General features: G+C 37.5%; 1 protein-coding gene across 3 annotated transcripts in view; it reads left to right on the top strand.

Annotated features, from left to right (window-relative positions):
• frmpd4.S (FERM and PDZ domain containing 4 S homeolog) overlaps positions 1–14375 on the top strand; it is a 222464-nt gene that overhangs the window by 190810 nt on the left and 17279 nt on the right. For all 3 annotated transcript variants that reach the window (XM_041584176.1, XM_041584177.1, XM_041584178.1), the window contains 5 exons: positions 1772–1879; positions 5747–5878; positions 8004–8123; positions 11056–11192; positions 12695–12821. In XM_041584176.1, coding sequence (XP_041440110.1) covers positions 1772–1879; positions 5747–5878; positions 8004–8123; positions 11056–11192; positions 12695–12821 — 624 coding nt within the window. The remainder of the gene's footprint in view (positions 1–1771; positions 1880–5746; positions 5879–8003; positions 8124–11055; positions 11193–12694; positions 12822–14375) is intronic.

Raw genomic sequence — 14375 nt, 5'->3', positions numbered from 1 at the left:
GACTACCTTTGTGGGGTGCTAACCTGATGATTTCAGGATACTCAATAAACATAACTATCTGGCCATTTATGGGAAATTGTCCAGTCTCTCAGGGTGGTATTTTATTATTATTATTAACATATATTTATATAGCGCCAACATATTTTGTAGCACTGTAAAGTAAATGTGATTATACAACTAAATCACATGAATTACATACATAGAACATATTGGGGCAAATTTACTTATGGTCGAATATCGAGGGTTACTTAGCCCTCGATATTCGACTGCCGTATTGAAATCCTTCGACTTCGAATATTGAAGTTGAAGGATTTACAGTAATTCGTTCGATCGAACGAAAAATCGTTTGATCGATCGGTTCGAAGGATTTCAATCCATCGATCGAACGATTTTTCTTTGACCTAAAAAAGCTAGCAAAGCCTATGGGGACTTTCCCCATAGGCTAACATTGAGGTAGGTTTTAGGTGGCGAACTAGGGGGTCGAAGTTTTTTTTTTAAAGAGACAGTACTTCAACTATCGAATGGTCGAATAGTCAAAAGATTTTTCGAAGGTCGAAGTAGCCCATTTGATGGTCGAAGTAGCCAAAAAAACATTCGAAATTCGAAGTTTTTTTTATTCTATTCCTTCACTCGACATAAGTAAATGGGCCCCATGGAGTTACATACATCACAATCAATACCGGTACAAAAGGTGAGGAAGGCCCTATGCAAAAGAGCATACACTCTAAAGGGAAGGGAGTAATACACAAGGTGTGGGAGTGGGCAAGATCAAATTAAGTGGGTGAGAAATGTGGTACTGTATGTGGTGTTGCATTTGGTAGTTAAGCAGAGTGAGGGCAGGCTTCTCGAAAGAAGTGCATTTTAAGAGATTTCTTGAAAGCAGAAAAGTTGGGAGAAAGTCGGACAGAACGTGGGAGAGAGTTCCAGAGGAGGGGTGCAGCCCTTGCAAAGTCTTGAACTTGAGTAGCAGGTCACTAGAGGAGCGTAGTAAGCAGTTGGGTGAGTATATAGAGATGAGTTCAGAGATGTAGGGTGGGGCAGAGTTATGAATTGCTTTGAATGTCAGGGTCATTAATTTGAATTTGATTCTGAAAGGTAGCGAAAGCCAGTGCAGGGATTGACAGAATGGCGAGGCAGAGGAGGAGCGGTTGCTGAGGTGTATGAGCCTCGCAGCAGTGTTCATTATGGACTGGAGAGGTGACAGTCTCTGGAGGGGAAGGCCAGTTAAAAGAGAGTTACAGTAGTCTAGACGTGATATGACGAGAGAGTGAATAAGAATTTTATGGTAAAAATGGTAAGAATGGTAAAGCAAGTACCACTGCCCTAATTGTGGAATTGGACACAACATTACAATCATCCCAATGCCCTTCATTCATAAGATTTGAAAGAAATTAAAGAAAGAATTAGGGCGTTTATATGGGCAAAAGATATACCCTAGGTATAAAGAAAACATGATATACCCTATTCAGTTAGGCCTAGTATTGGTTTATAAATTCAGTTGACTAAAACTACCATTGAAATTAGCTTATTTGTTTCTCAAAATATGCAGTACAGCTCCCTAAAGACTAGGAAGTAAAGTAATAAATTGCAGTTAACATTCCTTCCTCGCCACCAATTGACAATTCATCCCTCCAATCATTCGTTCTGACAAATGGAATGAATTTTGGAGCATTAACAGTCAATAAAGTCTTAAAAATTTGAATTTTATGATTTTTTTTTATTATCCAGTTTATTTTCTGCTGGTTATTAAATATTTTCTATATTCATACAGGAAACCTTCAAAGATAATTCACTTCTTTTCATGCCAAATGTACTGAAGGTTTACTTAGAAAATGGGCAAACAAAATCTTTCCGCTTTGATAGTGGCACTTCTATAAAGGTAAGACCTAGGTTTCTGTATAAACGTTTCAAAAAATTTCAGAAATATGTAACACTGTAAACCAGTTATATATTAATTTGCATTTACACAATATTCATACACATATTTGTATGTCACATTACAAGTCGCATTTCTCTGTATAGAAATGGTTATTTGGTTTGTACTTTGCACCTTGCTCCTGCCTGCATCCATAAGCACAACTCTTTGCACATAATGGGGTGTAAAGAATTGTGTCAGTTTCAGCATGCAGTGCTAACACTGCTGACACTGCATACATATGCGTGAAAGGCACATGCTATCATGCAAGTTGCACTCTGAACCTTGCGCCAAAGTGCAACTTGCATGAAAAATGAGCAGGGGCTCATAATAAAAAAATAAATAATTATTATTATAAAATAATAATTGAGCCTCAATAAGCAGTACTTCAATCTGTGTGCATGTTACCCGCCCACTTAACCTGTGTCTTTTAACACAGATTTGTCAAGATGTGAGATTCAGAGCTCGACACAGAAAAAAAATCACTCATTTTCTTTACATTACTATGCCATTTATAATGCTCACTGTTAATTCTTTTAATGAACGACACAACATTTTTAAAAAGTTCAAGGGAACCCTGCCATTGACTTCTACATGAACTCGGCAGGTTTTAGGAAGCAAATATTTGAATTCAAATGTTTAAGGGTCTTACTGTAATAAATCTCACATTCAAATTTAATTTGAGTTGGTGGTTTTAAATTTGAAATTGTGAGTTTTGAAACATTTGAAAATTTGAATTTAGCATTCAAACCTTAAATATGCCCCTCAGAGTATTCTGTTTATAGAAAATAACTTAAGTATGGATTCCTCTTTAAACTGTTTGGTTGTTTTGCTAATAAATGTCAGACAAAGGTAAAACATTTCTGGTCCACTCTTTACAAATTATTTACTTTGTAATTGGACTAAAAATAATGTATGATATTGCATTCATTAGATCCAGTTTAGCATGATTTCTGGTTGGTCAACAAACTGTGACATAAACTTGTCATGTAGCACGTTATCATTAACTGTCCTGGCAGCACAGTTCCATTACACTCCATTAAATCTAGGTAATTAAAATCCACCATTATGATGCCTTTTATCTTCAACTTGAACGTTTCCTGCTTGCATATGTAAGGGACTTTAGCACATTTCTAAAAATAATTTGTCTGTCTCCTGTAAAAACTTTGACCCATAAGGCACCAGGCCTCTCATTTTCGACAACAACTTCTAACCATAAATTCTGCTTAACATACAGACATAACCCGCCTCTTTTTTAATAGAATAAAGGACTAGCCCTCCGTTTTCAGCCATGTTTCAGTAATACAAATTTCTGATCCAGTCATTATCCAGATCTTTCATTTGACCAGCCAAGCTGCTTGCATTAGGAAACATACATTTAATACTGGGACCAGTTTTTAAATGATGTTTATATGACTTCTGGTTCTCCCTGACATTAATGATATCCTCCAAATCCTTTAACATAAATGATTATTGTGCCTAGCCTAACACACAGATGGAGCAGGGATTATTGCAAACTCTGTTTGACTGAATGCTTCTTTAGTTGTGATGAACGGTGCATCCAAGTTGCAGAGTATTAACATATATTAATTTGTAAAGAAGGAATCTTGGGGGCCTATTTAGTAAACATACATGGAATTTACCTAAAATGTGCAAGTGCAAAGGGTGCCTTTAGATACAAGTACCTTTACTGAATGGTGCAGCTAAAGTTGTGCTACAGTAACTGAACTTGAGGTTCTTAAATGACACCTATTATCTTGCCCTAACAATATATTGCTAGGAATTTATCATGCAACAGCAGGAGGGCCAATGGTTGTAAATGTCACTTGCAGTCAAGAAAAATGAATACAGCTCATTAAAAAATGGAATAGAGAATGCAAAAGGGTGCATTTCCCCATCTTTAAACCCAGAATGCAACTTTATGCCCAGAATTCCAGCAAACGAATGCATTCCATAATCAGGCACAAAATGTGTAATAGCACCAGAGACCAGATAGAAAGAGTTATGCACTTGCATTTGCAACACCAAGTTTGAAGGTAGCAATCTTCATTTGCAAGTTATTCAATTGGTGCACTATTGAGTATTTATAGGTGCAAAATACAAAAAGAGTCATGCACCCTACCACCTTGTCAAGGGAGGTGTTCGGTGGTAGCAACTAGCCATGAGTGCTTAATGTATGGGCACATTTCTCAATCTATTTTTGTAACGAGTACCGTGCCTAGAACTAGGAAATGTGCCCTTATATGTTAACATTATTACTTGAGCACTATTAATCATTATTGCCCATTTAAGAGAAGTTGCATAGCAAAACAAGCAACATGCACTAAGCTGTCTGTTAGTCTTCTCTGTTTTGTATCAGACAGTAATTAGAACTGCAAGCATAAGGTGATTACGCATTAATATCCTTCTATCAGGGGGAATCACATTTCTGATCAAATTTCCTCACTGGGATTAATAGTTGTATAATAAAACATTAAAGCAGTCCGGTGTTCAGCAGCTCTCTAGCCCTCATTAAGGAAAGCAATGAGATCTTAAACTGAGGCAAAATATAATTGACATAGTAATCTATCTAATCCGAATGTGTCTATCTGTGGGTTTCATTGTTTCTAACAATTTATTTTTAGCAATCCTTACCATCTGTTTATATTGTGAAAATAAATGCGGGACAGATAATACATGTTCATCTATTTAGTCATTTGTATTAATAGTACAAAGACAAGAACACAAAGTAATGGTGATAGGAATAGCATTATAACTAGTGTTATGGATACATACTGCTTCACATTTCCTGCACACACTATAACATAATTGTTGCTGAAAATTTTATTATTCATTTATTCTTAATTGTTCATTGTTAATCATACTTTTTTTTTATACAAATAAGTACATTTTGCATGGAAAACAGCTAATTTTCTAGTACAGCACTTGATTGGCTCATTTTACCCACTAAGGAGGGTAATTTAAAAAAGGTACAAGGTTTTCTCCAGTAACTTGTACCTGCCAATCACATATGCTTTCAAATATTAAAAATGTTCAAAGAAAAAAGTGACGTAAATGTCAATTTCTTCAACTGCTGACTGGTTGCTATGGCTTACAAGAGATAGAGCAACTATTGCACCTAGTTTTAGAGTATCCTCTAAGGAGCAGATATATTAACATTCTAATTTTATTTTTTATGTAAAAAGCTGGATTTTTGATTTTGTGTTTCCATGAGCATCTAAAAGCTGCTGAGTTAATAGGAGTTATATATTCAACATTCAAGGTATTGAAAGTGAAGAATAGAATTTGATAATACTGTTTTAATTTTTAATAGGAGTTTTTGATATTTTTATTATGTAATCACACTTTTGAGTCTTTTGTTTTCAAGTTGTTTCTAATTAAATAAAATAATTGATTATTAAAATATTGATAACTCTGCCTTGTCTTGTTGAACAACTCACATTAACAACAATATTAAAGTGGAAGGGTGAAATCGTTCCATAAAATCAGAGTAACTACTTTGGTGTAATAAAGACTGTGAATTTTTTCGTATTTTTGTCGTGAGTGCTTTTTACATTGCTTGTATTTGTTTTAATTCTCTTTTTTTATAATATCTAAGAGCAATATGAATGAAACCATCAGAAGTAACTTAGTAAGAAATTTGACTAATTTTGAATAAATAAATGTGTCTTCAGTCTGATCCCACCAGGCTTAAAATATCTGTACACATTTCATTCACAACAAGTATTCCACAAATGTTCTATAACTAATATTTTTCAAATTTACTTTAATTTACAGTAAAAATGTATGGAATTTTGCAGCCATTTCAATAAATCAATTTTCTTTCAAAAGGATGTTATATTAACACTCCAAGAAAAGCTTTCCATAAAGTGCATTGAACACTTTTCTTTGATGCTTGAGCAAACGACAGAAGGAGCTGGAACCAAACTTCTTTTGTTACATGAACAGGAGACTCTTACTCAGGTTTGATCTTATATGTTTCATATCATCAATGATACATTTATAATCAAATATATATCAACTACTGTGCAACACTATAAAAAGTTGCAAGAATCAGATCTGCCAGATGTGTCTTCCTACCTATGCATTAAATGTAGATTCTATTATGACATTTTAATGAGAAGGGAAAACAGTTATGCTGATAGTAGTGCAATGGGCAATGCATATAATTTAGCAAGTAGTTTAGCGCAGGTAATGCAAAATATACCAATGCATTGTCAACAGGTAAAGTAGCAAACTAAGGTAATAACACTAATATGAAATTAATTCTGACAAAATATATCAAGGAAATAACCATCTTGTAATTTCATGTTATTCTTTGGATCAAAGGCAAATACATTGCTAGTTTGCAATTTATGAAATATTTATGAATGAATCTGATTACCATGAAATTTGACAATGCAAAGATGGGTCTGCAGCTGTTTTCGTTTTCAGAATATAATCAGAGAAATTGGTATATCATTTTGCATATGTTATGAATGTAAAAAGAATCAGACTATAAGACCTACCAACACTGTCCTCCAGGCAGAATTTATGCGATTCTAAACCATAATGATAATGTAATGTATCTAGAGCCAAATTTTCCAAAAGAAGTCAAAAGCATATCATTCTAATAACTCTTGTTTGTTCAAAAAATTGCAATATGCATGAAAGCATAATAATTAGATATACATCTCATTTGAGATATATATATATATATATATATATATATATATATATATATATATATTTGAGATAGATATTCTCTACATATGGTTGTGTTTTAGATATCATTTTAAATAAATAAGTAGGAATTCCAGGGCAAGATTCTTTATGCAAAACAATAAGGGGCAGATTTATCAAGGGTCGAATTTCGAAGTGGAAAATACTTCGAAATTCGACCATCAAGTTGAATACTACGGAATTCAAAGTCGAATTCTTAGGATTTTTTGCATCGTACGATCGTATTCCAATCGTACTCCGATCTTATTCCGATCGTACGATTGTACTCCGATCGTACTTCGAATCATACTATTCGAACGATTTTATCGTACAATCTTCCTTCGAGTACAAAAAACAAAAAATTATGCTCTGGAAAGTCCCCATAGGCTAACATAGCACTTCGGCAGGTTTAAGTTGGCGGAGTATTGAAGTCGAAGTTTTTTTAAAGAGAAAGTACTTCGATTATCAAATGGTCAAATGGTCGAATAGTCAAACGATTTTACTTCGAAGGTCGAAGTCGTAGTAGCCTATTCGATGGTCGAAGTATCCAAAAATTACTTCGAATTTCGAATTTTTTAACGTCAAAAATTCCCTCGATTTTACTTCGACCCTTGATAAATCAGCCCCTTAGTTTTAACTTTCCAAAAATAAATAAATTTCCCCCTCGACATAATTACCATTATTTAAAGGTCAAAAGAGCATGCCTAATAAACAAAGATGGCTGCCAACACATAAACTCAAATGAAAAATTAATTTGTTCAAAAATATAATTTTAAATTATATAGATTTGCAAGGCACAGTGTAATACAGTATTAAAACTACAGCAAAAGTACCTTATGACAGTATCCCTTTAATCTACGCAGTGTCACCAACATAGCATACATTTAATTACATGGCTGAAATATTTATTCCAGTGGAGCACAGATGGTATTTTTAATTGATGTTTCAATGAACTATGCCATTTAAAAGGAATGTCTGAGTGCTCATAGAGGGTACTAACAAAGCTTTTGTCTATGCCAAGATAATTATAAAGATGTTTTTTGCCTCTAGCACTATTGTAAATAATGCAGCTGTGACATCCTTATACTGTATTATACTTTGTATCATAAGAGTCAACTTTAGCATTTAGCAAGAGGCATTTTTTTAAAAAATTGGGCTTGTGACTTTGTACCTTTCCCCTATACATTTCCCTAACAATTTTTATTATTATTATTTTATATTTCATTCACTGTATTTCACTCTGGCTTATATTTCCTTCTATTCTGGCACCTGTCACAACCAGCAAAGTTATTATTTACATTTTTTATTGAATATTCAATAAAGATTTGCATTTAACAAGCTGTATCATATTGTATTTGTTAATAAGGGTATTGACTATTTTCCACAGGTGACTCAGAGACCCTGTGCTCACATGATGAGATGCCTATTCCGAATTAGCTTTGTTCCAAAGGATCCAATTGACTTACTACGGAGGGACCCAGTTGCCTTTGAATATTTATATGTGCAAGTAAGTTCTATTTATTTCTTCATTAGTACATACAATAAGCTAAATTCTAAGGACAGGAAATGAAAAGGAATCCAGTGGCAATAATTTTGCAGATTAGTAAAGTATATATGTATGTATGTATGTTTTTATATGTATAGCGCTTCTTGAGTGCAAAGCACTGTACAGCAGAACAATAAATTAGTAAAACAAACAGGGGTCATCAATACAATACTCATAAATATAAAGTACAGTTACAATACAGAGCTTAGAGGGTTGTTTATCAAAGTTCGAATTTATCTCAATATTTTCTGAAAAAAAACTGACCAAATCCGAACAGGTTTTTTTCGGCTTATGTATTAATACACTTTCACGAAAATTTTGTTAGCGGGGAAAAAACGTGAAAAATCTGATTTTAGGGTTTTTTTCGGATTTTTCATCTGATTTATATGTTTTTTTCAGATTTTTTCACCCGAAAACTCAGATATCTTATGTTGTTTGCCCGAGAACTTCGGGGTATTGCATGAAACCCAGCGCACATCAAAAGATCATTGGGACTTCTCCCATTGACTTATATGCAACCTCAACAGGTCTTTGTACTATGCTCTGTCGTCATAAATGAGCTAAAAGAGTTTTTATAAATGGGTGAACCACTGCAACCGAAACAACCATCTCCAGTTCCAGCCTTTTCCTGTTTACTTAAATGGAATAGACCAGGGCTGTCCAACTGGCGGCCCACAACCCTCCTTGTGTGGCCCCCCACATCAAAGTCTGCCTGCTGTGCCTGCTTACCATGTGTAACAAGAAGAAAACCGGCACTCAGAGCTCAATGCATGCGGGCAAAGCCCTGCGTGTTTATTACAACGTTACGTTTCGGGGGCGTGCCCCTTCGTGCTTACCATGTGTAACATTTAAAATGTATCAGTACGGAGATTAACTGGCCCCTGCATTGTTTAAACCTCAAATTCAGACTGTAATTCACTGCATTGTTCACACTTGTAACACCTCTATTGTTCAAGACCTGTACTGTTCACAACTGAGACCCAGACTGAAACTGCCCTCATTCTTCACCTGTTCCCACTCATACAAACTGCTGGAGGGGCACCTGCACTGTGTCACTGTATTTAGCACAGTATGAACTGTCCATAATAGAGTCCTGATAGGTTTCCCCATCTCCTGCTCTGTTCTGCTTTCCCTATGCTCTCTGTGTGCCATACTCTGCTTGCCCAGTGATGCTTGTTTGTGCCATTCTCTGCTTGCCCAGTGCTGCTTGGCTTGGGTGTGCCATTCTCTGCTTTCCCAGAGCTTCTTGTGTGTGCCATATTCTGCTTGCATTGTGCTGCTTGGGAGTGCCATAATTTGCATGCCCAGTGCTGCTTGGGTGTGACATTTTCTGCTTGCCCTATGCTACCTGTGGGATGTAAGCCGGGTAGGGGTTTGTTCTGGGGGTTTGTAAGCATTTGGAAATTGTTGTTAAGGGCCCCTACGGTGTTTAATCATGTGTTGGGGGGTTGTTGTATTATCCAGTGTCGGACTGGCCCGGCGGGAAACCGGGAAATAACCCGGTGGGCCCCAACCAGTCCCCCTCTCGTGATATCTAAATTTTGGTGGAAAAAAAAAAAGTTTTCGGCGCCGCAGCTCGTGCATGCGCGCTGACCGACGCTGCTCGCGCATGCGCGCTGACGGACGCAGCTTGTGCATGGCGCATCACAGTAGGGGGGCCCTGGACCAGAAGTCCCGGTGGGCCCCGGGCCCCCCAGTCCGACCCTTGTATTATCCACAGGGTAAAAGGCATATGTATTTAAAGGTATGTTTTAACATGACTTAACAATTTTTCACATATGAGTGATAAGGGATTTCCCTGCAGTGAGCACCAACCATTTGGTTTTTTGGTGTGCTACCACGGTTAATGTGGATATGATCTTAAAAGTTCTTGTGGTAACAGGGGTGTGGTTTACAGTGGGTGTGGTTTGAAAGGGGAGTGATCAACACTGGCTTCCATTATCGGCCCTCCATTATCGGCTTCCATTATCGACCCTCCGTCCAACAATAGAGGGGAACACAGCACGGGGAGCATCATCTCCAGCAAAGCTGGCTTTGCACATTCCAGAGCCATTGCCATAGAAATTTCGGCCCTCGGTATCACAGAAGTTGATAACACTGGGATAGACTGTACACTGTATGGGGACCATATGCTGTGTAATATGGGAGCTAGCAGAATTGTGGCAAATGGGTGATTAAAAATAGAATAATGTATTATTTTAGTGCAGTTGAGTTGTTCACATGATTTAACACAATTAAGTTCTTCAAATATGTGGGGGGGTTTTTTGGAAATATGCTGGAAAAACTTTGTCAGCAACCAGTGAAAGTGGCAAGCAGATGCAGAAGTCACGGTTAGAACCAATTAATCTACAAAATAAAAGGACAGGGGTAGCAACTCTCTAACTTAGGAACATGTTACTCACTGGCCAATGTGTTAAATAAATAAGCACATTAAAGTGAAGGCTAATATATTGATGGTCTTAACAAATTTGCAGGTAGCGGAAGTAGTGGAAAAAAATGTATTTTCTACAAAGCTAAACATACATAATCTGCTGCAGTTATGCCAAGAAGAACACTTGTCTGTTATCATGAGGTCCAGGATTCAAGCAAAGAAAGGTCCTGAGAACTGCAGTGATCAAGTTGCCGTGTGTGCCATGAGCATAATGAATACTTTATTCCTGTGCAGTATATTTAGCACTTGTTACAAGCCTAAACTACTATTAACTATAATTCTTTAACTTGGTAAACTATTAGAAACCAGGTCACGTGTTTGTTATGATAATGCTTTTAAACACTTACGTTTGCATAACAATTTTACTACACATAGGATGCTCTGCATGAGCTTCTACTGCAGAAACAATTGTCTTTTTTTCCTAAAGTGGACATAATGCTCCATCTACTGGTTGTTTTCCAGAGCTGCAATGATGTTGTACAAGAGAGATTTGGTCCAGAGCTAAAATATGACACGGCACTACGGCTAGCAGCGCTGCAAATGTATATTGCCACAGTTACTACAAAACAAACACAGAAAATCTCCATGAAATATATTGAGTGAGTATAAATAAAAGAAACGTAAGTATTTTTTTTTTTGAAATATACATTTCAATGTTTATGGAGTTGTATAATAGACCTGTATTTATCCCCAATAAATGTCTTATTTGTGACTGCGATTTGATGGTTTATTGAAATAATGTTATTGCCATTTCAGGTGATTATTTACTGCTGGACCAGATAATAGGGGAATAAAATGGAAACTATCCAGAGATTGAATTATATAGTTTTATTCAGGTATCCCTGGATCATCCAGCAAACAATATTTTTGCCCCCCCCCCTTAACGCCTTACATATCTTCAGTAACTCCATCTAATTAACTCCAAACTCAGGCATTTGTTTGCAGCAGTACCCTGACTAAAACAAAACTGCTGATTTCTTGCAAATCTCCCAAAACATTAATCCAGCGATCTCTGAGAAAGACCAAGACCATGCGCACATTACATCCTATCAGTGTGGCAGAGCATGCCCAGATCAGAACAAACTTAAAAACAAACCAAAATACACATTGCTTGGAGAGCTGCTAATATGGCCACATCTACTGAAACTATAACTAAAGGTCATTTGTGGTCTTATCTGATATACTTTATGACCAATCAACCCATTAGAGCAGTGACCACTAATCTTTTTCACCAGTGAGCCACATTCAAATGTAAAAAAAATGTTGGAGAGCAACGCAAGCATGCAAAAAGTTCCTGGGGTGCCAATTATGGGCTGTCACTGGCCCATAATGCGTGGACAGGCAGCCTACAAGAGGTTCTATCTGATAGTACAGCTATTTTTTACGCAACCAAAATTTGCCCCAAGCCAAGAATTTAAAAAAAAATAAGCACCTACTTTGAGGCCAGTGGGAGCAACATCCAAGGGGTTGGTGAGGAACTTTGTGATATACACAAAGACAATCATATGATATGTGCATGTGTGCTCACCTTTACAATTATAATGAACACCCCTCACTGCTGCATAAATCCTGCACTAGATTAATAAAATGAGACTTTTAGTCATTCCATTATGTACACAATGCACATTGTAAAGAGATGCACCAATACCATAACCATCAGTCATAATGTCCTATTCTAGTCTAGTTATTGAAATCCATAGTACCATAACTGACATTATTAGCAGGCAGCATCATGATTCCCCTGCCATGTTGTTTATCCAGAGCAGCCTGGTATATTCTGATGTTGGAGGATATAAATGTAACTGCAGAAGCATTTGGAATCTTCCTTCATGACTAAACTGAAGGGGTGGGACTTAATGATGTTGCCTTGTAGACAATAAAACATAAATAATGTTGTGAGGATAATGTCCTTTGGCCTTCTAAATTCACAGTTGCTTTAAGGTATATTGTTATATGAGTTATCTCGTCTGTGAGAAAAACAATAAAAACAAAAAGCAGTTCTCTTTTTAAAATCCCTGCATTCAGGAAAAAAACCATGAAGCTGTCTGATTTACTTCAAATTAACACAGGTATTCAAAATATATGTTCATTTCGTTTGCAGAAAAGAATGGGGACTAGAAACGTTCCTTCCGTCTGCAGTGTTGCAAAGCATGAAAGAGAAGAACATAAAAAAGGCACTTTCACACCTTGTCAAAGCAAATCAAAACCTAGTTCCTCCAGGCAAAAAGGTAAAGTATTTTGAAATGTATAATGTCAAGCAATAAAAAAGCCATTTATTTCTTACAGTCGCCATTTTATTTTCACCTGTCCAGTCCTAAAACACATGCAAATATAGATCATTTTATAAAAAAATGACTGGTCAATGCACATCTTGTTTAGATATGAAGATGATTTACTTATTTACAAGAGAATTTTCATTGACTTCTTCATGTGCAATGGGAGATATTAACTGGCCAGATCCAAAATAGTCTAACATTTAAAACAACACAATGGAGGCCCCATACAGGGGTGCTTCGCCAATGAGGCGACTTGAGACTGTCGCCTCAGGCAGCAGCGCCCCAATAGGTACCAGGGGCGTCAAAAATGCCACTCCTGGTACTTTTAAGAGCAGAATTTACGATTTTCAAACCAGAAATTCGGCTCTTCTAGCACAGAGAGCGTAGTTGGGCTCTCTGCGCTAGTGCACTGGGCCTCTCGCTCAGGGTCGGACTGGGAGGCATGGGGCCCACCGGGGCTACTGCCCCAGGGCCCCCTCCAGCCGCCACTGCCGCTCCGGAGTGCTGCAGGCGGCTAGTGCGCATGCGCGCAGCGCCGCGTTTGTGCGCATGCGCGCGGCGCCGCGTTTGTGCGCATGCGCAGCCCTTCTAGTCTACCGCGACCCCAAACAAAGTGGGGTCGCGCCGCCCCACTAAATAGCGGAACTGGGCCGGCGGGGCCCACAAGAGCCCGGGGCCCACCGGGGTTTTTCCCGGTGTCCCGCCGGCCCAGTCCGACACTGCTCTCGCTGCCCTGGTGGACCCCCCCCCGGACCCCCTCATGCGCAAAAAAGGAAAGCGCAAGGGGGAGGGGGGGCGGCAACTGCTGCCGCCTCGGGCAGCGGAGGGGCCAGGATCGCCCCTGGCCCCATAAATGGAATGATAGTTTAAGTTTGTTCAACACCTTAACACTAATTTTTTTGTATACCATAATTTTTATTAGAGCTTTTTAATTTTAGTAAATAGGAAAAGGATGCAGAAAGAAGAAAACAGGGGGAGGGGGTATGAAATTAAGAGGGGGGTACACGCCAACATTACACAATGAAGATTCAGTATCTGGAATACAAATGTAATATCAGGTACAGGTATCGGACCTGTTATCCAGAATGCTCGGGACCTGGGGTTTTCCGGATAATGGATCTTTCCATAATTTGGGTCTTCAAGCCTTAAGTCTACTAGAAATTCATTTAAACATTAGATAACCCCAATAGGCTGGTTTTGCTTCCAATAAGGATTAATAATATCTTAGTTAGGATCAAGTACATGCTACTGTTTTATTATTACAGAGAAAAAGGAAATCATTTTTAAAAATTCGGATTATTTGGATAAAATGGAGTCTATGGGAGACCGTAATTCTGAGCTTTCTGGATAAGGGATCCTATACCTGTACTCAATTAAACAACATAACATTGATACTATGCAAAATCTAACTCAAATATTGAGCATAGGGAAGCAAGGCAATCTATATTTATTACATGCCCTATATTGTCCTGCTTAACCAGAGAGGTCATGATCGCAACTGGGACG

This window comes from Xenopus laevis, chromosome 2S (assembly GCF_017654675.1).
Source record: "Xenopus laevis strain J_2021 chromosome 2S, Xenopus_laevis_v10.1, whole genome shotgun sequence".
In the NCBI taxonomy this organism is placed as follows: domain Eukaryota; kingdom Metazoa; phylum Chordata; class Amphibia; order Anura; family Pipidae; genus Xenopus; species Xenopus laevis.
This window is presented reverse-complemented; position numbering and strand designations above follow the sequence as displayed.